This window comes from Necator americanus, chromosome V (genome assembly GCF_031761385.1).
Source record: "Necator americanus strain Aroian chromosome V, whole genome shotgun sequence".
Taxonomy (NCBI): Eukaryota; Metazoa; Nematoda; class Chromadorea; order Rhabditida; family Ancylostomatidae; genus Necator; species Necator americanus.
In genome coordinates this window covers 3,373,341-3,400,157 of record NC_087375.1, presented here as the reverse complement: position 1 = coordinate 3,400,157, position 26,817 = coordinate 3,373,341, and the positions used below count along the sequence as shown (strand labels likewise).

Here is a 26,817-nt window from a genome sequence, read left to right as displayed (position 1 = left end):
ACAAAATCTGCTTACCTATAGGTCAGAGGGATCTCTTGCGGTTCCAAGAGGTGATACAAATTTTACCTGTAGCATTAATCTCTCTATTTTATTTCACCAAAAAGTTATTGTTTGAAGAGTGAATATCAAAATAATCCTACAATAATCTTACATCGTTTGCTTTTCCATTGACACTTTCAGTGCTACGTGATACATTTGAGGAAACATCCGTACTTTGTACTCCACTGGAACCTGTGCCAACACCTTGTTTCTCAGAATTTTCATTTCCGGACTTTATTTCTTGCTTCCGACTCTTTTTCCTGAAGTCAATTTTTTTTCGAATAGGTCATCATTGAAGTAACACAAGAATCCTCTTTGTTTCTCACTCTTTCAATTTTTCAGCTAATTCTTTCATCTTTCTTCGGCCCTCTTTGAATTTTCGTAATGATTCCTCGTTTACAGAGTGTTTCTTTCTCTGTAATCGTTCTAATCAATTCTCAATTGTTCAATGACTTTGCTACACCAGTTTTTCCTTTTTTAAAATCGCACTTTTTATACTAATTAACTTTTTTGTTAATCATTGTCCAGATCTTCTCATATCAAGCAAAAGCGGCTGCGTTTCTTCTTTATCTTTATCTTTTTATCTTTTTATCTCTTTCTTTATCTTTTTGGAATTATTTATGAGGAATGTTCACAAAAAAAAGTTTTGAATAGTCTTTTTTAAATTGATGAAATTTAAATTTTTAAATGTCTTAAGAATTGATGAAGTGCAGAGCGTACCACCGAAAAATCTTTTAAGAAAAAGTAACGTCTTCGAAGTGTTCGCTCATTCATTTGTATTTGAGAAAATTCCATATTATTTCCTTTAGCGTGTCACAAATTACAATGATACGATTTTTAATAAATTTACAGCTGTTGTGTCCTTGAAATAATATGGATATAACATATATGCATAGTTATCATAAAATATATTTAGTCAACGAAAACCAAAGCGCCAGGTTCTAAGCCATTAATCCTTGAGGGGTCAGCCAGGTTCAGTTTCCCTTGGGCGGTTTTAAAGGCATCACTCCAGGAATCTGAGGTGGTACGGATTTCAGGTGGAGTATTCGTATACGGCATGGTAGATTATGGCGAGGAGAGGGATTCCGTCCATTTCTTCCTAATTGCCGTAAAAAAAACGGCTCGGAAGATGCGGCTTCCTGCGTTCCGCCAATTAGCAAGAAATGGACGGAATCACCTCCCTCTCCATAATCTACGATCCCGTATACGAATACTCCACCTGAAATCCGTACCACCTCAGATTCGTGGTGTGATGCTTTTAATTAATATTACTGAGTCATTAATCCTTGATTTTTCCATTTCTAACTCTCCTTTGTAATGCGCATGGTTAGCCAAGGGGAAAACTAAACCAACCTATAAACCATAGAACAAAGCTCTCCCCTTGAACGAGTCAAAAAAAATAGTGAAGGCAGACTAGGGCATACTAACTTTGCCGGACAACAAATACAAATAAATAAAAAAAACACAAATAATAATACAAGTATAGGTAAATACCAATTTTTGGGGGTCTTAATATCGATAGGCTTTATAATAAACGTCGTACTGGTTGAGTTCTTCGAGTGCTTTTATCAATTCCTTGTTCCATTTCTCTGGATGTCATTTTGCGTCGTGTAGAACCGCTAGTTGTCTCATCCCTTGCAGATGAGACGGGTTTCGATGCACTTGGTGACAAAGAACGTGCTGAAAAGCATTCAACGTTAAAAATAAAATATTATATGACGATTTAACGTCGAATTTTTCATTTACTTACATTTTCTACTTTCTTCTATAGAATCATCTTTCTCATCGTGTTTTTTGCGTGTTTTGAGTTGCAAATTTTCAAGATTTACAATCACATTTTTGAAAAGTGTTGCTGAGAGAATAGCAATAGTCTGAAAATCTCGAGTAAGATTTTCTACCCGATTTCGAACGTCTGGCTATCAAACCATCAGACTTTTATTTTACAAACAGTTTTTTGCTGTTTTTTTTCACTTTTAAAAGATGAATTCTTGAACGATATACATGTAGCTTGGAGAAATTCTTTTCACGGATAAGGGTTTTATCCGAGAACCCTTATGTGAACTCAACTACTATACTAAGCATACGTATTGAGAAAATAAAAATCATTTAGGGTTCCTTTAGAAAGATTACATTTTTTCGTCAATTTTTTTCGCTTTCTGCCTTCTCAGAGGAAACGTCGCGGTTCACGGACAATTTCTTCAAACGAGAATTTTGTAAACGCTGAGTAGTGAATTCTATCTTCCTTAAATGTATTTCCAAACAACTATTGATTTGTTCTATCACAAACAATATCTTTATAAATCATTGGGTAACTTCAAAAACACATTTAAAGACATCACCCCACGAATCTGAGGTGGTACGGATTTCAGGTGGAGTATTCGTATACGGGATCGTAGATTTATAGAGAGGGGTCTGATTCCGCCATTTTTTCCTAATTGCCGTAAAAACGGCCCGGAAGATGCGGTTGTAGAAAAAAGCTCTCCATAATCTATTCGTATACGATCCCGTATACGAATACTCCACCAGAAATCCGTACCACTCCAGATTCATGGGTTGATGCTTTTAAAAAAGGGATTTCAGTTCTGTCATGGCATGTTTGTGCACTACTCTCAAAACATCTCCAACACAAATAATTTGATATCATGAAATTTTAATTTTCAATTTAATTTTTTCTTTCGTGTTTCTCTAGCCTGGGTTCGAGAAGAGAATTTGTCAGTTCCCGTTATCTGCGCTTCAACGTTACGATCGCGCGCACAGCAAAAAAAAGCTTGTCGAAGTATTTACAGCACTGCGATACGTTGGGAAGTAGAGTAAAAAAACACACACAGTAAACCGAGAACAGTCAGCTGCACGCGACAAAAAACCAGCAAAAGTTCTTAGTGCCGAAGAAAAAAAAGAATACATGCGTATTTTTTTACTTTGGTGTATTTCGCGATATCTGTTAGACCCATAATGAGGATAGCTGTGGAACGCCATTAGGAACAAAATGGATTTTTGAGGAGATTGAAATTTGTAATTTCTAAAATTATCCGACGTTAATCAATCCGCTTGGGACCCCGCCACCACGTTCACTTCAATTCAGAATCGTTTGAGGTTTACGAACGTGTAACTGGCCTATACAATGACTTGCGAGGGCTAGGCGATGTGTCAATTCAGTGCTTTTATCCCCCAGACAAGTCTGGTACCAATTTATCGATCGATCCGGATGAAAGAAAGGCTTGGTAAGCAGCGGGGCGGATTCGAACCTCCAATCGATCGTGTGCAAACGTAGTGGGATCTCTTGCCTGCTGCACTTCATCAGCCCAAATTTATGTTTTTGAATATGAAACCATAGTTTTCTCACCTGTACAAAGATAAGCACGATAAGGATGAGAGCGGTAATGAACGTAGAAGTACTTGTGGCGATACTGTATACAAACCATATCAGCTCACTAGCCAATGTGATTACTTCGAAAATAAGATAAGCGAGGAAATGAGCTGGAAAAAAGTTTGGAAGATGATTGTCATCAATCTGCTTCGATTTTTCAACCTCCATACAAGAGATATCAACTATATCGTTTGAATTCCATTATAGAGGAGTGGTTCCGCTCATTTCTCCCTGTATCCCTATAAACAGACGGCTCCGGAACGTTGTTGTTTCTTACGACGTCCTCTATTGGAATCGCGCCACTCTTCCACCTCGCTTCCGCTTGCGATTCGTAGAAAATCCATTCGGACGCCTCGATGGGCAACTTATTTCAATCACGAATCTAAGGGGGGGGGGACGCATGGGTGGCAATGGACGTCGTAGGAAACAGCGTTTCGGAGCCGTCTGTTTACAGGGGTACAGGGAGAAATGAGCGGTACCACCCATGTATACATAATCAACGATCCGATATAGGAACAACGAAAACATATACCACGCCAGAATCCTGGAGTGATACCTTTAAACTCCTCTCTGCTTGCCAAACCTCGATATCGTCCCAAGTACACCACGCAAGAACTCCAAAAGGAAGACAAACTGACCAGTCTCGCCGACTAGCGGGGCTGGGATACCATCACGTCCTTATGGATAGACTGTCAGCAATGTCACCCTTTCTGAGTAACTCTGTGGGATTAGAATACCTACAGACAGTTCGCTAAGCTACCTCTTCACACGAGCGCTAAGTGAGTTATCGATTGATTCACACGGAGCAGAAAAATGGAGCTTATTTGAAGAAGATGACGCAAAACTATCTATATTGGATCTTCCGGTCGATTCAGAGGTTCCAGTCAGATTTGAAGGATACAGATTTTATACACACGATAACGCTCATATAAACACGGTGTGCCCAGCTTTTTACCAGACTTTCATTCCCAGGAATAAAAAAAACTTGGGGATGAGGATGAAAACTAGATTTCAGGACTATGAACGGGAAAGTGAACAAGGGATTGATCATGTGAGGACAGAAGGAGAGGATTCTGTCTTTTGACTCGATTTGAATAAAATAAAAATAAAATAATTTCGCTACTGGTCACGTTTATTCCGCCACTTACGAACGTGTCATGTATTCTCGCGAAATCACTTGCAAGAAATTACTTTGTCCCATTAGTGGAGATTTTTTTGGAGACTTTACTAAATCCTTCATCACGGAATACAATTTGGACGCTGCACATCCTGTCGATTCCCATACAGTTAGCTACCGTTGTATGGGATTCAAAAAATAAAAAATGCAAAAAAAAAACGCACAAAAACGTTTATCAGAAAATCTGGAGATTCATGCTTACCTTTCCTTCCACTGAAATGATATGCAAATCCTGGTATTGCGATGAGGAATTGTAGTAATGCAAGAAGGAGAAGAAAACCTATTGGCTGATTGACAGACACTCCCACTAAAAAAATGGTCTTTAGTAAGTACGTATAGTAGGGTCAAAACGACATGAAACATGGCGCAATTGCGTAAGCGGCGGCGCTCGAAGCGGTGCGGCGGAGCGCAGCGGTTAGGATCTGGAGAGGACCCTTCCTGACATCATTACTCGCAGTAGTTCGGGACGGTCCTATCTCGATTTCAGCTATTATTTTTTTTCCTCTTTTTTTTTACTTTTCTTTTTTTTTCACCGCTTCGAGCCCAGCCGCTTATGCAACTGGGCAATATTTCGTATCGTTCTGATCCTACTATATATAACATATGTATACCGGTAACACTAACCAACAGAGAAGATGACAAGAGAAAGCGCGGTGGTAAATTGTAGTAATATAACCACCTGCACGAGACTTATGTTATTCAGCCTAAAATTGGCCACACCCATCAATAATGTACTGTGAATTGATTCTTTTTGAAGAACAGCATTGCAACTTACTCATTAATATACTTCGCCGAGGTGGCCTGGTCCTCCGGCTCTCTGCCGGAAAGGCTGAAAATACTACAGATTGAAATGTAGGAAACAAAATGTATAAAGTAATCTCAGGCAAAAGTTTAAATCAGAATCAAGTTCACATAGTGGTTGGTCGAATTATTCGCTATTGTCGAGACTTAAAGTGGATAGTAGACCACTTCTTAAAGTAGGAATTAATCGAGAATTCTCAAGCTTAGGTAGCACTTTCATAAATTTAACTGGAAAAGGAACCTTCGGACCACTTTGTTTACTTATTCAAAAAATAATACTCCCGAATGGAATCGAGTTCTCGATTTAGATATGATCTCATTATTGAGCGTTCAGTCGCATTGGAAGATTGTCGACACGAAGCGCGGCACAGTTACGTAGGCGGCGCGGTGGAGGTAGCGGTTGAAATCGGCGTGGGACCATCGTGTAGCGATGAATGGTGCTTCATGTCGCTTTGACCCTGGTATACCAGATCACCAATCCTAATTTTCGGGGAGAAGGGGAGGGAAACCCATATTTCGAACATTTTCAAACTGTGGCATCATCGAAGGTATATATATATGAGTAAAATTAAGTTCGAACTTTGCAAAATGTAGTACTAACGCTTTTAAAACTATTGGATCTCCTATCAATTATATTTCTGAAAAGCTCAAGGGAAGAGTTTTTGAAGAAGATGGGAATTTAATTCCCCACTGTCCTGCCCCAAATGATTTAGTTATTAACTTCCAGAAAGAAGAGCGCGACTGAGCGACCCAGAATTAGCTCCTTGCGAAACCGAACCTTGTTCCGCAACCTCAGACAATTACGTGCTTGCAGGCTTATAGTTGGGTCGAAATGACATGAAGCAGGGACAGTTGCGTAAGCTGCTGCGCTCGAAGCGGCACGGTTGAGCGTAACGGTTGGGATCGTGTAAGGTTCCTCGCTATCACCACCCATCTCTGCAGTTCGTCATGGTCCCACCTCGATCCCGACCGCTGTCTCCAACGACTATATAATCGGGTCAAAACGACACGAAGCAGTTGCGTAAGCGGCTGCGCTTGAAACGACGCGGTGGAGATAGTGGGTAGAATTGAGGTGGGACTATTGCGAAATGTAGTGTTGGATGGTGCTAGCAATGGTCCCACCGCGATCCTAACCGCTGCGCTCTAGCGTGCGCTTCGAGCCCAGCCGCTTACGCAACTGCACCGTACTTCATGATCATCATCGTTCATCGTTTCCACCCTACTATACATGTTCTCTACTCTCTTCTGCTCTTCTTCTACTATACTTGCTTGGAAGATATCAGATAAGAACGTTACAAGCGAATCAGGCTCCCTCTCCAGAGCATCCAATGGAGCCTGGAGCCATGTAATGTAAGCGGCTGCGCTCGACGAGGTGGGGCGGGCGTAGGAGGTTAGAATCTGGGGCGGATCGTTAGTTACATCAATTCTCGCTGTGGTTCGCGATGGTCTCACCTCGATTCCAAACGCTACTTCTAGCGCAGCCGCTTACGTAACTTTACCGCACTTCATGTCGCTCTGACACTGCCATAATTGCGCTTACGTTAAAAACTTACACCTTGCTCGTCCAACCACTTGTGAAGTTGTACAGCTCGAAATGAGTGGTATTCAAGTATCCGTCATTACTAACTAAATATGATATTACTATATTTATCAGTAAACAATGGGAACCATTTTTGAACATCTACAGTGCATTGGACGTTTCCGTGAAATTGCGTTCGGGACATATTCATGCTAAAGCAAACACAACACCGGCTACATGTACATGAAATCAGTCTCTCAATGGCCGCTAAGGCTAATGTCACGGTCAAACTGAAATTGTCATTTATCGACAAATTGTCAACAATTGCCATTATGGGGACGACAGCTCGATTTTTCGATCGCCCTTTTTTTCGCGTGCCAATATTGCCAACTTTAGTACCGAAAGGCTTCCTTCCATTAACTAAATGCCTTGTGTTTCATGCAAATATATACCTTATTTCTTGTGAAGAATTTTATTTACTTTCATGTCTTAATTGTCAACAAACTTCTCCAGAATTCCAGAAGTAATCCGTTTGACTTACTGATTGAGTGATTTGAAAAAGAAATTCTTAATTAAGAGTGAAAAGGGCACACCTTTTGATCAATACGACTTGATACAAGGTCCAGTATTTCCTCATGGATGGTCTTACGATGACCTGTCGTTCGCGAGAACCTGTAAAAGAGTTTAAGTCCAGGCACAAGACAGCAAGACTAGAGGCATCATATACAAGTCCTACAGTAGAATGCCGAAAAGATTAAAACTTTCCGCTTTTTTGCAACAATTAACGGACTTACATAATCCTCTGTGTGTCTGCACGATCGGTCGGAGGATCGAATCCCCCTCCTCGAAAACGCAACCCAGCCTTTAATCCCTCTAGGATCGATAAATTGGTAGCAGACTTATCTGGGAGGGTAAAAACACAAACTTGACTCATCGGATAGCTTCCGCAAGTCACTGTATAGGCCAGTTACACGTTCGTAAACCTCAAACGATTTTGAATTGAAGTGAACGTGGGGGTGCATCCTAAGCGTATTGATTAACACCAAACACTTCCTCTTTTATCCGTAATATAATGCGGTCAAAAAGGTTAAAAAGTCACGGCAGATATGGTCGAGGAGTGGAAGCAACGAGGTTGACCTTTCCCAACCTCACTCAACCCTGCAGTTTTACCAAAATTAGCAGTGGTCCCACCTCGATCACAAACGCTAGCGCCACCGCACCGCTTCCAGCGCAGCCGCCTACCAAGATCTGGTCATTTATACCCGACTGTACTGTGATTTGTTCGTTAACCACTCTGTAGGTGTATGTTGCTCTTGTGCTTTTTAGTTAAGTTGTTAGGAGATTTATGCACCTTCTGCTCGTTCACTTACCCATCAGTGGCAATGTTTACCAGAAGCAGCTCGGCTCTCTCTCGAATTTTCCAAAGAGAAATCCACAGTGGAGATCCTTTTTTGTCATGTTGTTCAGATTCTATGACTTTATTCCATAATAACCGTACTCACTAATATATACACAGATTGGTTTTCGAAAAAATGAGAACAAGTCCTTGTGACTGAGAGGTCCACTGCAATGCCTTATTTCTGGAAGTAAATAATTAAATCAGTCGGGGCCCTAAGACCAAAGCATTAGCGTTAGAGGATCTATAACATGTAAGTTAAAGTTACTAGGGGAGAAAAGTAAGAAGTAGAGGGTTTAGAAATAAAGACGCCAGTGAAAACCCTTTCCCCCATTCCTCTTTCTTTTCCATTTTATTGCTAGTCGTACACACAAGTTTTTGATCTTAATTTTCTTAATTAATTCATTAATGATAGGTTTACTAAGCTTCGGCTTTACGTTGAAAAGCACTGTCTCAATTTCAGTCAAGTTGTTATTCTCTTTCTCTCTCACTTCGCTTCAAGTCGCTTTGACCTACTGTATTTGTTCACACTTCTCCACAATGCTATGAATTTTGGTGTTTGTGTCACTTGAATCATGTTAACTGTCGCGTACTGTTGCGTAGTGAACAACGTAACTTTACGTTCACATCGAGATTTTACGTTATCTTAATCACAACACCCTTTGTAGATTAAGTATGGTAGGGTCAAAACGGCATGAAGCACGTACGCAATTGCGTATGCGGCTTCTCTCGAGGCGCTTCGTTGGTGCGTAGCGGCTTGGAGCGTGGTGAAACCTTTGCTGGAACCACCCATCGCTGCAGCTTGCGACGGTCCCATCTCGGTTCCAACTGCTGTCTCCTCCGCGTCGTTTCCAGCGCGTACGCAAACGCACCGCAACTACACTTGTGATTCATGTCGTTTTGACCCGACTATGGTTTTCGCATACTAACCTGACCTGATTTCTGAACGTGAGCAGCGGGTGGGACCTAGTAGTGTCGTCATGTTGCGACCACAGTTGCCCACCACAGCTGCTCACCTTTGTCAATATTTATTTTCTAAAGGGACCTAATCAGCCATAGGATACGGCCTTTCTCAATGGATACCAAAACGATGACATACAGTAGGATCAAAATGAAATGAAGCATGGTGCAGTTACGTAGGCGGCTCGAAGCCACTGTATATTTATATATGTATGTATTGATGTACTGTAAAAGTGATGAAGGGTGCAATAATATTGCATATAATACTGCTATGCCTTTTTATTTTCTTTGTTTTAATAATTCTCTGCAGACATTTTCATCGACTCAATCCTGCTGTGTATTTTATTCATAGTATTTGTAGTTGTCCTCCAAATATACTCATGGATGAATGCGGTCAACCACGCTCTCAAAAAGTAGATAGCTTCTCAGCGGTTGAGCAACGTGCAGGTGAGTCTTTATTATCATTCCTATTTAGATTACATATTATATATCCACTACATTCATTGTCGCCACCGAATATGTATTTGGGGCAAGTCTGGATAACGCATGCTTTTCCTTGAGCTCTCCTCAAACGGAAGTGGTGTTGTGTCCATTTTATTAGACAAATTTGACATTGTTCTGTGTTTTTTTTTTGTGATTACTGAAAGACTTATGATCAGTTAACGACCAACTCTTTGAAGATTTTTGGAAGGTTCGCATTGTTCGACAATGTTCCGGCAGTTCGAAGGTTTATCTCTTCCCATCTCTCCTGGAATGGTTTAATGAACGGCCGCAGTCAGTATTAAATAATGCTCTTGTAAAAAGAGAGTCGCAGGTATATATTATCTCTGCAAACTTAAGAATTGAATACTTTGATTCGCATAACTATTTTCCCGTAAAAGCATCGTATTTAGTTGGATATAGAAATACCAGAGGTTCTGGCGACATCTCCTCGTCCTTGTCCTGGACCATACGTCAATGGAGATCCTCTAACATTATTTGTCGCTGGAAATATGACCACCAGGCCTTCTTCACAAGACATAGGTGCAGTGTAAACATATTGGTTCAGATTTCATCACTTTAAAGCCAAGAATGGAAATTAGTGAACTTATTTTCTAGGGTCGAGTCAGGGGTCAGCGATAATTGTAGAAAACTACTTTTTTCAAATGTAAAATTTACGAGAAGTCTTACAAAAATATTTTAAGAAGGCATCTGTCATCTTTTAAAATGTCTCGATCACCCAAATAAATTCAGGCTTTATTTTTGTATTAAACGAATACAACAATGTTGCGTACATCTGGCACCAGCTGTCTTCAACTTGATTATCTCAGCGTGTTTGCCACAACATACCCTCTTCCTTTGTTTAACAGTCTTTCTGCGGCTCTAATCGCACGCACATCGGGTTGGAAACATTCTGTTCCGAGTGTATGTGGAAATATGAATGTGATAGTAAAGTAAAAGAAAAAAAACTGGTTTTTTTCTTCTTTTACTTTACTTTTTTTAAATGAAAAAAGATGAGGAAAGCTGACTGTCTCTGAGTTTTTTTCTTTCAAACAAGAGAATTTGGTTATAACAAGCTTCGCTGTTCCTCACATCCACTTTTTTCTTCTCACATGAAAGTGTTTAAAGACGTAGTTTGCCTCTCCAGTACGGTGTTTCTTTGAGTATCTATCTATGGGGCGCAGGCTACTGTAAGTGCCCATTACCCCATTACTCTGCGGCATTCCTTACCCACATCGCAGCCTTCCTGCCTCCATGCGCATTGTGGCGAAGCGATCCATACGCGGAAAAAGGAAGGAAACAGAAGAAAAATATGATGGGAACACTTCGTAATATTTTTATTCTATTTACATTTCTTCTGCGTCAAAAAATGGAAGTAAAGGAAAGGAAAAGCTATTGCTTATGTGCATTTGAGTTGAATAAATGCGTATATTACTCTTAATTGAATGCACAATTCTCTGGGGAACGGTAATTAAGAAGTAAGCAAATATGAATAACGAATATAAATCCTGTGCGAACTCGTGCACCTCATTCCTACCCCGCTAATCAATCCATGTTGTACGGAAATGGTTCGCTTTGTGACGGAAAAGATCATGTGGTCAAGTTATAAATCAAATTTTCCTTATATACTGACGCTGTGTGGCTGGGGGCAGGACCAAGAGTAATGGGTAGTTACAGTAGCCTTAGCCGCAGCTTTGCACTTAGCATTTAGCGCTTAGATAGTGGCTCGTTATTAGCGGCTAAGCGACCTCGATCCTGCTGGTACTGCGTAAGCGCTTCGTATCGAAATGGGACCTGCGATAGCTTCAGTTAGATTGCGTAAATGGGTGAGGGACCTAATGTGCTGCCACAGATTACTACAAAGAGAAGCAACTTTGAGATAATTCCTTGTCTAACGTTGCTCTTTCCTAATTGGGCGCAACAGTTCAAATCCAATATTGTCCTTATAGACTGGAATTCTAGTTCTGATTCTGACATTCATACCCACTGATACTATTGCCATTTTGCTTCCTGTCCACCATATTTCGTCCACCGCAACCATATAAACAGCATGTAAACTAAAAACAGCTATTGGGCTTATGACTACATTTTCTTGATTACTGATACATAGATCTGCGTGTAGTTGTGAAATATTTGTAAAAGAATATTAATAATCTATCTCTCTTTCGCTGAGCATTTTTGTAGATTTTAATCTGTTTTTCAAGTAGCTCATTTACAACGAAGTTATTTGGAGTTGTATCAGCGTAATGGACGTGAACTGGTTTCGTTGATTGATGCAAGTCTGCTTTTGAATGAGGTAAATGCATGGAGTTTTTGCTTTTTTTATCAAGAAAGGTGAAAAAGATTAATCTAAGTAAGGCATAACAATTAAGGCTTCGTTTGCTCGAAAGATCAGCGAGGAAAACAATTACCAGCATGATTTGTTGCAACTTCATCTTAATCAATGTGATTTTTTTTCTGCTTGTTTTCCATTTCTCTCAATAGTAACTTCGAGTCGGAAATTTTGATGTCTGGTGTGGGATCATATGTCGAGGAAAGGTGCAATCTTTCTCATTCGATATCAAAACATCCTGAAAATACACCATACATCTTCAATTTCCGACTCATCTGGAGAACCTCGGTTGTATTCGTTCGCTTATATACAGTATATAGCCACTCATGATAAATGGGACAACCACAAGACTTCCGTAATGCTTCGATTATCATGTGGTGGTGTACCATCGAATGAATTGTGGGAAGCAGCAACAATCACCCGACTGATTTGTGATATGATGGCTGGGCCGAGATCACGTCGTCGATCTGCTGTTGCAGAGATGGCTGCTAGTGGCTTGAAATTGTGAGAGTTGCTCTGCTTAATAAAACAGCTTCATGTTTCGTGTTTTTCATGCTCAATTATTTAGAGATGCTATGGTTTTGGCCAAACTTTATTTCCCAGAAGATTACATTTGCGAGCAGCTTACACGAGAATGCTCTTGTCTATTTCAAAACACTGTCAACGCGGATGTCCTTGAAATAGTCAGGTATGTCCTCCTTTTATTTCCGATTCCTTTAATCTTGCTGATATTTGCGTATCCAATACCTGTATTATGTATTATTTGAGTTATTACATAGACATGTCTAACAAAATACAGTGGTATTCGAGGGAATAATACCGGACTAACACGAATAATTCAAAATTAAAAGGATAAAGGATAAAGTTTCTGGCGTTAATAAATCTGCTTGGGATGCGCCCCCACGTTCACTTCAATCCAGAATCGTTTGAGGTTTACGAACGTGTATCTGGTCTATACAATGACTTGCGGTGGCTAGCAGATGTGTCAAGTCAGTGCTTTTATCCTCCCAGACAAATCTGGTACCAATTTATTGACCCCGGAGAAAATTCAAAATTATCGCAGCTCAAATGTTCGAAGAATTCGAGAGACTGGGAAATCTGGTTGTCTGTACAGTTCAGAAGTTTATGTGGAGTTATTTGTTTGGAACACAAGTCCGACAATTTCCTACTTTATATGGAGAATTCGAAATATCTCCACTTGAAACTAAGCGATCCTTGAGGTGTCGCCAAGCAGTCTAGATTCAGATGCTGCTCAGAAACTTAGCTTTAACTTTTGACAGATTATTGCTGTCGTTCCAATTTTCTATTACATTGCTTTACCTCTTCGAATGATTTTTTCTCGGAATAAGACGTAATTGATTTTCACTCAGGTAATCAATGAAAAAGGTTTTTTTTTTCTTCCGAAGTACATCGAAGTCGAAAGTCGAAGATAATTCTCTAATCTTGTTCCCAACCTAAGGCATCCTCCAACACCTGCTTGTTCGGAAAATTGATTTCGCTTTTCATAATCTCTTTTCATGACTTTCCGTGCTTAACCCTGTATTTACGGTGTTGTGATTTAGAAGTGCCTCTTACATTCTAATGGTGTTTCGAAAGAGGATATTCAAAGACGTAGTTCTTTCAGGTTGATCAACAGTGCAGTAAATCCATTTTTTGAACGTCGCATGCTTCGTTGTATCGATCAGGTACTTCGTTCCAATCATATTCTTTGCTCATTTGTCATTCATTTTCCACTTGTAGTTCTCATGTAGATTTTATGCGCTTTTCCGGCATTCAACTCTGATTTTTCAGTAAGTATTTTAATGTGGCCCTATTGTCCACCATTTTTCCCAGGATGGCACAGTGTTTTCTAAGAGAAAGTAGCAATCCAGGTTCTTACTTTGAAAAATTTTAGAGGATGGTGGAAAGGTGAATGTTGGGATTTTAGGGCTTTCAAGTTTGGTTTCTCCCTTTTGAATTTGAACATACGAATTCTGTAAGCACTGGTTTTTAAACGTCGTAATTTGGTGATATGCTGCTCAACGATGAATTTGTACTACAGTTGGTCACGGACGCGTTGTTGTAGGGTGTGTCACCCTACGTACTCGTCGGAGACCTCATTTTTTCCTAATCGTCGTAAAAAAAACGGCGTTTTTCGTGCCGTTTTACGACGATTAGGAAGAGATGAGGGGAACCATCCCGGATTCCGTAATCCACAAAACAACCTCAAGCTTTTTCCGCAGATTCTCTAACCACATCAGATTTGTAATATGCTGCCTTCGAGTCGTCCTATCCTCATCTCCACGGGAGTCACGTAGTGAGTTACACCCCCACACCTTCGACGCAGACCGTGATTCATATCGCGTTCCGATACATTTCTCTTCTTTGTCTCTTCAATTTCTAGGAGAAACGATTTCGAAATAAAGAAAAAGTTTACTGTTATGAAAATAAGCTAAAAAGTAAGTGAACCACAGGTCATACTAGGCACTTTATTCGATGATTGAATTTTCTCGGAGGCGAATTTCTTTGTCAAATTTTTGAGGACCGTGCAAACAAAATGTCCTAAGTTCTTATCCAAAAGGGACGGTAAGACTAAAACACAATTGCAAACATCGACATTGTTTGAGGAAAATGGAGCTAACAAAGGAGTGGCTCTTATTAATTTTGTTTTATCGAAAATTATATATCAAATCCAAGCGCGTTTCCAAACGTTTTCAATGCCATGGAAAGTTTGTTTATAACCGAAATTATTTAAAATCTTGGGCGTTGGGATTTCGTTCCTTTTTCCGACGAATCTAACGCTCTTCTGAAGCCAAACAGCACAGTTGCACTCTCCTTCTACTGCTTCTTTGCTGCGAAACTTTTCGGTTTCGACGAAGTGGTCGTTTCATTTAGTTTGCGGAAATAAAAAAGAGAAGATCTACTCTCATCGTAGCAATGCTTAACCGTTTTGGACCCTTTTGTGCTTATCTTAGCAATCATATTTTAGTTGTTTCTCTAGCTGTTATAGAAGGTTTCACAAACGTTTTACATTACACAACGAACGAGCACAGTATGCATGGCTAGTTGTTTAGATAGCAGTCCCTAATTTTGATAAATTCGGGAATTATTTCCAGTTATGCTGCTATCGAATTCTGAGGATTGACTTTGCCCTCAACGAACATGCTCCACTACAGAGAAAATTGGTGTGTTTTATGATTCATAAGTTTTACCAGTGGGCATATTTAGCAAAAATTATGTATAGGTTGGACGCTTGGAACTGGCACAACATGTCCGCTTTGTAATTGCCGACGCTCTAGCATATCGCAATTTTGGTGCTGTAATCGTTATTGCGGAGAATGCGACTGTGCACCTTGACAAATATTCCTTTTTTACCGGGGTTGAACAGATTGTTTATCCTGTTGGTTATTTTATTATTTTTTCCGTGAATCCCGTGGTTACGATCACGTTTGCTCTTTATAGTTGGCCATGACGCTATTGTCGGAAGCCGCCCGCACAATTTTCCACGCAAAACCGGCATCTATTGGATGGAAGAAACAGAGTGATGTATCGGACAAATTAGGATTATTTTTGCAACGACATCCTAACGGTATCGTTCAACTTGCAACTTATTCGTATATTAAATTCTGAGTTTATTAGCTACGTCCAGCATTGTGATGCTATACTTTTTGCTTTTTTTTGTTTATAACGCTTTATCTTATAATCTATAACCCAAATACAAATACAACTATGTTGTTTCACTTGTATATTTATCTAAGTTAAGCAGATTAGTTAGAAGATAAGGTTTTTGAAGCAAAGTCAAGTGCACTGACTGTTTCATGGTTTGAGTATATTTTCAACTTTATATTCGATAGAAAATCAGTGTGTTACTGAAACCTCAATATTACTGAGGATATACAGGATATCGAACTGAGGAAAAAAGTGTTATTTGTCATTTGTGGTCTTTTTCTAGGGTATATTGGAGGATTAGTTGAAATGTGGCTAAACCGTTCGGCTCTCGTGGATATCGCTGAATCTAATGACGTTTATCGCCAGCGTAGTCTCCGCAGCTCAATAGAGAGTATAGCGATTGTCCTTCGCGAGGACACTACTTTAAACCCCATTTGTCGAGTGAGACATCTAGTTTTGCTTTAGCTTACTTCCACGAGATCTATCATTCTTTTAATTGAGAAGTTCTTATCTTTGAAGGGACTTCTGATTTTCGCTTGTGATTTCGTTTGCTCGGTTCTTGAAGTTATTTTTGGCCGTTCTTGTCCACGAATTGATGTACTGGTCGAGAATCCATACATCGATCGTCACACAGGCATGAGCATGATTCGCAAGCTTAGTAGAAGTATGTCGCTTTGGTCCTTCTATTCATATGCAGTACCAACATTATTGTATAATTTTGGTCTTTGTAGGAATGCTATGTGGACATCCTGATGAGCGTGTATTGGTTGTACTCAGTCAGCTATGTCCTGTTTCTATGATGGAGAGACAGGATGCAAGCAGCTATGGTTTTGTAGACTCCAAAGAAGGTCTTAATTAGATAGATGTTAATGAAAAGGTCTGCCCCGAATACGTTTCAGTTATTAGTTCGGCTACTTACATCTTTTACACACGCGTACCCTTCACAATTTCATAGTTTTCTAATTACACATTGGTGGTCTATCGTCGGTGTATTCACCGTGGGTGTCTATCACAGTGTTCCATCTTTCTGGGAAGTTTAGAATTCTCTGGAACCCACAAGCTGGGGCTAAGGCTCAAAGAGCGACTCAAGAACGGATATGAAGTCAGTTAAAGAATTGAACAGTTTTTGCAGGAATGCTTACGGGGTTGAAACGAGTACTATTTTGAAGTATTCGATTTCACGGGGATCGAATAAATTTATCAGTTTAGACGTACTGGAGGCTCGGGAGAGTGTAGTGGATTTCCAGATCTCGAAGATTCCATCTTCCATCGTTGAGGTATAAGTTAGACGTTTGAGTTAACATTAATAGTCAACGAATATGGTGACACGAAGTTGAAAAGAAATAGAGTAATTGTTGCTTGCACAATAAACAGTGTTCTTCCTAAGGGAGCTTTATTATTGTCGAAATATTGTCCCATTGAATTTGTACTATCCCCGGAATGAAGTTATTTGAAAGATTATCTGAAAGTCTAAAGTTGATTATCTGAAAGATGGATTGGCCAAAAATAAATAGGAGCATGTTTATCCGAGCCAAAACAGCAATTTTCACTTCATGCTCTAATGATATGTCTCAGTTGACAATAAATTTCCCCTACTTTTGTATATCCTTTTTCACCACATAATTTTCGTCTTCAAATAAGAAATTAGGTGGAGAACAAAGTTAAAACCTTCATAGATACTGGACTCAATCACAACGATATTCGTATCTTGTGTTATTTCAAAATAGAGTAAAATACAATGAAAGTAGCTCATCCTTTCTTTCAGAATGATATTTTCGTGTCAATGATTTTTCTTCATGCTTATAAAGCTCCTTTGGGGGTTAGGCAGAAAGAAATTGGCTTGAACGACGAGCTCGCCAAAGAAAAGATAAGATTATGATAAGTTGGATAGGTGTTGTGATTAAAAAAAGATATCCTATCACAGGTATTGTTTCAAGAATTCAACAAAAAAAAATCTCTTTTACAGTTCCATTCTTCTTATGAAAAATATATAATCTACATCTTTGTAGCCTGTTCATTCGAGTACTGCGAGTAGCGAAATCGCTATACATGATAGAACTCGTGAATTGGTAATGGTGTCTGATGTTGATCATAATTTTTGCGAAGGAAACGATCAATCGTGAGTTCTTAAATGTAATTATTGACTGCTATTGTGCAAAGAAAGAAGAACCTGAAGCGCATGTAACAAGTCTTCTGTAACAAGTCAGGATTCGGATGGATGATGAAGGTGGAATTGAAAAGATCTCATTCTTGCAGAATTCTTGCTGCGAATCACACGTTTTCTTACTCACTCACTAGTACAGTACAGTACTTGGTTTTTCTAATTATTCTTCTCCGGAAGAATTTAGGTTACGGAGAAATACTTGCGCATACACTGGTTCCTCTGAGTCTGATCGCTGCGCTCCAGACAATGACGACTTAGCAGAAAGCGAGCAAAGTTTGGATCAAAATGGTAAGCTGCAGTGTTCTGTGCAATCTGTAAGACCACAATACAAAATGCATATTGCAAAAATGTTTGCTTATGGGACTTCCGTCTCTTTGCAGATGTTTTGTCCGTTGCACCATCTCGATCAGTTTGCGAGCAAGTGGAGACAATGATGGCTGGAGTTAAATATTGCAAAGAACGAGAACTTGTCACCTCAGGTCCATACATTAATTACGTACAGATTTTTGTACTTTGTTGAAATATACTTCGCGTAAACTCTTTTTTCTCGTATGATCCAGATTTTAGGAGCTGAGCAAAAAATTCATGTCGATGATGCTGAACAATCTTCGGCGGAGGAAGCAGGAATAACCTTTGATGTTCCGCCCCTAGAGAGTATTGGACAAGATGAGCTGAGTTTGGCAGATACTGTCGAAGTGAATGCGCAAATAGGTAGCGTTTTTGCAATATTGAAACATATTCCGTGAAGATATATAGTAGGGTCAAAACTACACGAAGCACAGTGTGGTTGCATAGGCCTCTGCACTTGAAGCGGTGGAGCGTAGCGGCTATTTTCGAGTTAGGATCCCTGTTCATACCATTTTCCACTGCTGTTCGCTACAGTCTCTTCCCGATTCCAACCGCTTTCTCCGCCCCGCTGCTTCGAGCGCAACCGCTTACGCAACTGGTTTTCACCTTGCTATACTACACCAAAATCATTGAGTAGAATCTTTCGTACTCTTATCTCAACAAAAAGATCTTGTATGCAACCTGAACTTTTCGGTGTGACACCTTGAGCACCTGAAGATGAGATGTGATTTCTAGAGAGCAGTTAAAATTCATTGAACTATGTAGAAGACCGTATAAGACGAAGTTGAGTTTCCGTTGCAAAATATTATGCTGTCACCACCTGCAGAACAACACAGTAAGAACGACAAGATGTCTTGAAAACATTCAGTGAAGATGCTACTGATTTCTCTTTAGTTGTGGTAGACTTGTATTTAACTGCGAAAATGTCAGGAAAGTCAGTCATTATTACATTATTGACATTATGACATCATTATTATAGCGACAGTAGTTTTCTTTGAAAAAATTGGCCTATCTCCCACTTTTCAGGTAGCAAGAGTGCAACATTGAACCAAGAAAATAAAAAAGTAAGTGGATCTTGTCGTTTTTGATCTACTGCGATTTTTCCTTTCGGAATGTGCCTATTTTGCAGTTGAGGTACAGTTCGGTCAAAACGACATGAAGCACCGACAGTTGCGTAAGCGGGTGCACTCGAAGCGGTGCGCTGGAGACAGCTATTGGAATCGAGGTGGGACCATGGCGAACGGCAGAGATGGGTGGCGGTAGCGAGGATCCTTACGCTTACGCAACTGTCCTTGCTTCATGTCGTTTTGACCCGACTATAGCTTACGTAGAACTTCTCATACTTTGAATTTTTAATTGGATTTTTTCTTCATATGAGGACATAAGGACCATAGGTAACTGGAAAGATGGTGCTGCTGGTGTACAATCTGCATATTTTCAGTTGCCGGAATTAGAAAGTAAATATCTGTTAAACCAATATATGCTAACATATCATGCGATTTGCGAAGTTGATATCTCTCCGCGTAAAGATACCGGTGTATTTCACGCGCATGCTTAGCGTTATGACGCCCAATTCTATCATTAATCCGGAGGAATTCGTGTGAAACAGCTTTGTGGTAATATCTCCAAACTATGTAGCATGTATGTAGTGGGGGCAGTAGAACGAGAGTTATCCTCAGGTTTAACTGCGGACTGTAAACGACTCCCACGTTCTATAGCGTATCGTTTAGGTAATGAGCTTGCACAAGTTTGTTTTACACGCTCTCTTTTTTCCCTCTTTTCTTTTTGTCCATGTTATTTCGGTTTTTTTTTGTGGTGAAATTGGTTACTTTATATTTAGGAAGATGATGAGAAAGAAAGTTTCAATCAAAACCACAACAAAGAAAATAAACAAGACGATCATTTGTTGCATGCTATGGACTATGGACAAGGAGTAACGCAGAGTAATTTGTCTGAAAGTAGTTCTTTAACACCCACAATGAAAACATCAGATGCGGTGGAAGAACACTCCATTCCTGTAGATGGAGTGAAAAATTTGTCCGTGTCTATTCCAAAGGTGGGAGAACTCCCTATATTTTCCTTATATTTGTTTTATGGTAACAAATTTTACACCGACAGCCAGTATGAATTCTTATCTGTTCATCTCAACTCATAAAAAGGTCTTCTTCACTTCTCCTTTGGACAGTGATCTTGGTTCTTCGAATACTTCAAGCGATGATGACATTGCTGCAGTTCTTAATCATTCATTGAGTACTAGAATTATCTCAGAAAAGGTATGTTTGGTTAGGTTATTGATTTGTGTCGAATTTCTTTATTTTATCCAGAGCCAAACGAATCCTGAAGGAAACGAATTGGAAATTAGATCGACCACAGAAGAAGAGGTTTGCATATGCGTGTGCTAAGTTTGGATCTTTCTAATGTTTCAAAACTATTTATTAAAGTATTTGAAATCGTTCTGAAGATAAACGAGCTCGTGGTTCACTTTCATTTTATTATGCTGAAAGGTTGATTACATGAGAATGTTCTAATATCAAAATGACATGGAGCATTGTTAAATGAAAAAAAAACGACTAAAAATGGAAAAAGTGCACCCTGCTGTTGAGCTCACCTCTATAACATTACTAATCATTATTTACTCACTTTGTTTATTTACTTATTCATTCATTTGCCCCCAGAGAGGCGTTGAAAGTTAGAAAGCACTCTCACAGTCTCCTTTGTCTTGCATTTTTCTTAATTTTCCTGACTTACTCCAAGCGATCTATTAAGGTTGAGTTGGGTGTATAACATTTGCTAATGATAAAAAAAAATGTTTAGTGAAAGAGGTCATTGTCATTACATTTTCCAGACGAAACATTTGGAATCAAGAAGGAACATGAAACATTTGGAACAAGGAAACAGTTTCGATCATGTGGGCCCAGTTAGTGACTCTGATTCTTGTCTGCCTAACTCCTTAAGTAAGTTTACGTTCCATAGCATCTATAGATCTTGCTCAATATCGGTGATATCGGCGGTTCTTTTTTTTTCAAGCCTGGGCATCTTTCCTTCCCACGATAGAACAGGGTCCATGTGGTTGCTATTCATTAAGTAATGCGAAGGATTAGTAGGAATATTAATAAATCCACGATAGCAAAATAAGATAGCTGCTATTTTGCTATATATGATTTTCAACTATCTCTCTTTGAAGCATGAAGATGGGTATTGAAGTAAAATTAACTGGACAGACGGAAAAGTCGTTTGAACCAAAAAATTGACCACAAATTAAGATCATAACACCTCAATACGAAGCAACGGACATAGAATCATCATGAAGCCGAGGTTCGTTGAAAATCGAACATGGAGTATTCACGACATTCTTTTTTTATAAGGTAAAGATTTCTCAACCCGAACACAATAGTTCTTCTGAGAGGTGAATAAATGATGGAACATCATCCTTACCAGAAAGTCATCATGCACATGAATGGCTGCAGAAAGTTTGTTATCGTTAAAGTGATAATTATGGTAAAAGACTGAAGTCTATGTGGAAAATTGTGGAAGTAACGTAGCTTGCTGGGAAATCTTGGGTCTATGTGTGTCACTACGTCCGGTGCAGCTGCAATGATGGGTTTACGCCAGCTGATTCTTTTTTTTTCCATGGCGCTGTATTTTACCAGGTTTTTCGATTCATATTATTTTTCAAATTCATGAAATAAGAAAAAATCCAATTGAAACGAAAAAACTCTCCTCTTTGATTGTTGGTGTAAAAGTTCTGTCTGAAATCATGAATATAACAGGAATTATTTATGCTTTCTATAAGGGCTCTCGCGAGTTTTTTTTTTTTTTTTTGGGGGGGGGGGGGTGTAACCCTCGTTAGCTTGGCGTTTTGCTTTTTTCGTCGGCTCCAAAGGCCTAAGTAAAGGTTGATTGAAGTAATCCTACGTTTATTCGGTCTAATATTACACTAATCTGGATCAGTTTTTCAATAATCTTTCAATGTCCTGAAAACGGAGGCCGTAAATACTGTACCGTCTTTTACGCAGCTTTGCACCTTATGTGCGGCCGTTGGTGGCACTTGCCGCTGCCAAGTGTACCAACGAATCTGTACTGTTGTTTGAAATCACCGACGACCATATAATTTGTGATCTACACACAGTTATGGCACATATTAGATCGTTATGGCTCGCGGACCAAGTGGCACAACATAACTGAATGCATAACGAACAACGAATGAATTCCGGGATTCCAAGAACGCTTGTATTATAACAGCATCTACTTATTTCCTATTTTTATTACTTTCTCTCGGTTTGATTTTCACTCTACAGTTACATTAATTCTGCCAACCAGGTGGAGATTCATACTCTTTCAGAGTACGCTCACGGTGATTCCAAGGATGACCCTTGCGGCAACGAGAACTCTTGCGCTTCAGAGAATATTCAGGAACAGGTTTCCTTTGCTATTGTTTTACGTTCGTCAAATTTACAAATAATCTCTCAACTCCACTGGATAATCATGAAGCCAAACATCTGAAGTTGAGCGGTCTTGTTTTGTTATCTCTTTTGGGCTATGAATTAACTGTACTTCACAGGTATTAGTAATCAGAAGCATCATACACTTTTACACAGAACAAACGAGCTCCCTGTGAATACGAATAGTAGTTTTTGCCTGTAGAGGTGAGCTCACGCCAAGCACAAAGATATGAAAAGATCCGGACAGAATGACTATGCGTATGTCAACAAGCGCATGTCGTTAATAATGTAAAGAATGAGCCCGAGAATGATCGGGCAATTTCTAGTAATTTAGATTTGGTGTTGCTGCGCTTAATGGATAATCTCAAGTTTTTTCATCCCTTCCTCTCTTTGTAAATGCGATGCGAACCGTTTTTGTTAAAGGCATTTCTTAAAATAGTAGTGTTCTTTTAATGCTTTTCTGTAGTTTAGAACCTTATTCTTTTACTTTAAGAAACGCTTCTCAAAAATTTATATGTATGGATGCATTGCTAAATCATAAATAATACCAAGTAGGAAGTAACATTTTAGACGATACTTATAAGAATGTTTTGACTTTGGAGAAAACTAACAGTACAGATATGAATATTATTTTTCAGACTTATATATTTGTAATCACAAGAATATTTTCTATACTAAACAATACAACAAGACAAACTTATTCAATTGTTCTGTATGTAGTTATTTTCATGGTTATTCTTTCTTCTCTAGTACTTTTAAGACTGGTAATATGCATATTGAAACTCATCGAACATCAAGAAATTTATGTTGTTTTCATGTCCATTTTCTAGACATGCTAAAAATTATTTTCAAACTTTTACTTACATTAAATTATGATGAGAATATTATTACTTACGCTATTTTCAAATGTTCAATTAGTATTAGTCAACATATCATTTATAAATGTCCTGAATTACATAAAATAAGGAATTTTAGGAACTTCTCTAAGATGTTATTGTCTACTTTGCCTTTCTGATCTCCTTTCTGATCTCCATGTAACTACCACATCCACATGTATTGATCCCTTCCCGCACCCTAGTGTACTCTAAGTAGCCGGCTCGACATTACTTCCTTATCCTTATTCACTTTTCCTTACTGATGAGCTTGTGGAGCGAATTATTATTTGTAGCCTATTCGCTGTGCAGCCTCTACTCCTCACTCCGTCAGCCGCAGCTTGAGGACTGCGGGGAGACGGAGTTCCAAACATTCCCCAATCCTTTACTCCTACTAATCTATGCTATGTTCGAAAAAACTTTCGTTAGTAAGTGCCGCTTTAGACATTGAGCCAGAAAACTCGAACGTTTTTTTTTCTTTTTGTGGTAGATTTTGTTTTGGATTTTGTAAGTACTCTCGAAAATATTTTAGCTTTACCAAGTTATAGCGAAGTACAAGAAGCTTTTGTGAAACCCAAGTTCTTGTTTTTTTTGGTTCTCTGTTCTTGACATTGGTTTAGGTGGGTGTGGAAAGTGAAAGTGCGGAGGACGTCAAAGCTTTTCGTGTACAGGTAACATACCGTATGTTTTGTATTTCTACCTAAGATTTGCATGATGTAGTGTTCCATTCCAGAAAAAATTCATGTCCGGAGGATTCGCCGTTCCTGATTCACCTGCTGACTGTAATTTTGTAAGCATTGCTACGATATTAAGCTCAGCTCTTATCGGTTAATATCAAAGAGAGGGAATTCTTTGGGGTGCGCTTTCTCCTTTATACCAAAGCGCAATAGCGAAACTACGGGTCGCGAACACAAGTGATGGTTGGGGGCGAAATGCGGGACAAAAACAACTTTGCACCTCCTTGAAAGTTTGCTGAATTAGGGGAACGAAATCTCTGTTACTTCTGTGCCAGAACTTACTCATGCTGCATCTTTAACGCCAGTCCGACCGAAATCTGCAATCAGGTGATTGTTGGGTGAAACGGACACAATTCAGAGTCACTTCCAACAAATAAGCTCTATCTGCCCATTCTGGGGAAATATCACGTCTTGTCACAAATTCCGTGTTCGAAAAATCTGATGTTTACTGTGAATAATTCCTCAATCCTTTTGAACATATTTCATATGTTAAATTCCTTGTAGCTTAGGAAAAGATCGGCTTGAAAGGGTGAGAACCGAGTGAGCAAGTTGCTAGCGGTCGTCCCATGAGGACCGCTCGTAGGTGCTAACCTTTTCACACCGACACAATTTCACATGCACTCTGACTTTCACACGCACGCTCACAACTGCATCTACCCTGAGCTTGAAAAAAAAATCGTATCTTCGTTAGCTTTGCGAGCGGTTTGCAAAAATAAATGCAAAAGACGCAAAATTAGATGAAGAAAAACTCCACATTTATACATACGCGACCATTTTCATTTCTAGGGTTATATAACTTCTAAAAAAGAGGACACTACATTTCGAGGTCATTCTTTGTCCGAAGGAAGAAGTGGGTTTGAAAATGAGGGGTCCTGCAGTTTCCGCGGAGGCAGACCCAACTACAGTGGTATCGGCACCCGTTGCTCCGACAAAGGTAGCCTTCGAGACAGCAATCGAAATCATGAAGGAAGTGGTGGGTATCGTGGACGAGGTGGCTATGGGGGTCGAAACAGAAATAATAACCGAAGTTTTGAGGTAACACGGTCTCACAGTTGCGTTGAAGTCTTGAAATTAAACATTTACAGTTGCAGAGGCTTCCGTGGCAGTAGACACTAATCCAGCGCCCGTATTGTACTTCATTTCTGTTCTTATTTGCTGCTATTTGAAGTTATTTGTTGCCATTTAAACCTATTTGTTCGAAGGATTCATTTTACTGTTCTCGAATTTTTTTTTTTTTGAAATTCCTTTTTGAACAGGGTTCTTTTCTTCTTTACCTAAATATTAATACCTCTGAGTACTCTTGAAATGATTGGAATTGATCACTTGTCTGCATATGATTTTGTTACAATCACGTAATTGTGCTGTGTTCTGCGGGTTTTTTTGCTGAGACAGAGTTTTGTACTGTAATGGTCTGAGGAGTTCCTTTTAGTTAGTGGAAGTGGTTGTCTCTCCCGGTCAACTTTTTTTTTTCGAATGTGTTCCATCTCCGTATCCTTTGAATCATTCTTGTTAAGTGCGATGGACTGTGTTTTGTTTAAAATTCCATTTAGCCGAAAGGATTACTTTACATGTATATTTTTGGATTCACGCTCTCATTTTGTCATGTTTTGAGGATGAATGGTTTTTTTTCTGAATATACTATAACCTTTTTCACTGAGAAAAAACCTCTTGTATTTTGTATATTGGAGTTTATGAATAATGTCCACCTGAACACTACCTGTGAAGATTGTGAATATTATACTAGGGCTTCATTTCAAATTCCCTAGTAAGAGAAAAGTTGGGAAACAATCCATGAGATTTATCTTATATCGCTTTGCTCGCCGTAATTGGTGATAAAACACAAGGTATGTGCCATCTTTCGTAAGCTTCTACCACAGATTCAAGACTATTGTTGAGAACAATGTACGTCTATCAAATCGATCTAACCGATAGGGGGATCGATACATCCCTGCGAAGAATTCCGCAAGGTCTGTAGCAGGGTTCCTGAGGGCGGAGTCTGATGCTAGGAAGAGTTTGAAGCAAAAAGAAAAGTTTAGAGAGAAACTAGTTACGACGTGAACAGATGCACAAGACAAACACACACCACGTTTTTGTCACATGCATAAAGCTCTAGTCACAAATCGACCATTAATTTCCAGCCATCGCTTAAAGGCATCACTCCACGAATCTGAGGTGGTACGGATTTCAAGTGGAGTGTTCGTATACGGGATCGTAGATTATTGAGAAAAGGGTGATTCCGTTCATTTCTTCCTAATTGCCGGTGAAAACGGCCCGGAAGATACGGCTTCGAGCGGTGCACTGTTTTCTACAAGGAGTTCGATCGGAGCGCGCCAGCCGTGTGCACAGGCCGCATCTCCTGGGCCGTTTTTTACGGGAATTAGGAAGAAATAGACGGAATCACACCCCTCCCCATAATATACGACCCCGTATAGGAACTCTCCACCTGAAATCCGTACCACCTCAAATTCGTGGGCTGATGCCTTTAAGGAAATGGGTAGAAATAGTTTTGTGTATCGTTTATTGACAGGTTTGATC

General features: G+C 39.4%; 2 protein-coding genes across 5 annotated transcripts; one reads left to right on the top strand and one right to left on the bottom strand.

The window, feature by feature from the left end:
* Positions 1–15: 15 nt before the first annotated feature.
* On the bottom strand, positions 16–9,193 carry RB195_012809 (uncharacterized protein; the record flags this gene model as incomplete). 2 transcript variants are annotated; one of them, XM_064202364.1, is made up of 13 exons in its annotated part: positions 16–66; positions 152–299; positions 366–454; positions 1,583–1,719; positions 1,790–1,910; positions 3,383–3,516; positions 4,786–4,890; positions 5,208–5,287; positions 5,359–5,412; positions 6,938–7,010; positions 7,514–7,575; positions 7,698–7,776; positions 7,829–7,925. In XM_064202364.1, 13 exons carry the CDS (start codon positions 7,923–7,925, stop codon positions 16–18), a joined length of 1,230 nt encoding a protein of 409 aa, XP_064058245.1. The 2 variants fall into 2 exon arrangements, with proteins under 2 accessions (XP_064058245.1, XP_064058244.1); XM_064202363.1 differs by lacking the exons at positions 7,514–7,575; positions 7,698–7,776; positions 7,829–7,925 and adding exons at positions 8,816–8,944; positions 9,007–9,193.
* A 446-nt stretch (positions 9,194–9,639) lies between these two features.
* Positions 9,640–25,398, top strand: RB195_012808 (uncharacterized protein; the record flags this gene model as incomplete). 3 transcript variants are annotated; one of them, XM_064202362.1, is made up of 30 exons in its annotated part: positions 9,640–9,706; positions 9,940–10,073; positions 10,153–10,282; positions 11,944–12,035; positions 12,112–12,184; positions 12,392–12,575; positions 12,640–12,759; positions 13,696–13,756; positions 15,167–15,235; positions 15,295–15,450; positions 15,513–15,639; positions 16,003–16,160; positions 16,239–16,383; positions 16,451–16,567; positions 16,929–16,996; positions 17,729–17,838; positions 18,068–18,171; positions 18,264–18,362; positions 18,451–18,594; positions 19,258–19,295; positions 20,072–20,287; positions 20,391–20,504; positions 20,556–20,612; positions 21,077–21,185; positions 22,574–22,650; positions 24,166–24,216; positions 24,279–24,335; positions 25,069–25,132; positions 25,188–25,317; positions 25,374–25,398. In XM_064202362.1, the coding sequence occupies 30 exons, from the start codon at positions 9,640–9,642 to the stop codon at positions 25,396–25,398; spliced, it is 3,096 nt and encodes a 1,031-aa protein (XP_064058241.1). The 3 variants fall into 3 exon arrangements, with proteins under 3 accessions (XP_064058241.1, XP_064058243.1, XP_064058242.1); XM_064202360.1 differs by having other exon boundaries at positions 25,069–25,317; positions 25,374–25,391; XM_064202361.1 differs by lacking the exons at positions 9,640–9,706; positions 9,940–10,073; positions 10,153–10,282; ... (20 more) ...; positions 21,077–21,185; positions 22,574–22,650 and adding an exon at positions 23,947–23,973.
* Between the last annotated feature and the right edge of the window lie 1,419 nt (positions 25,399–26,817).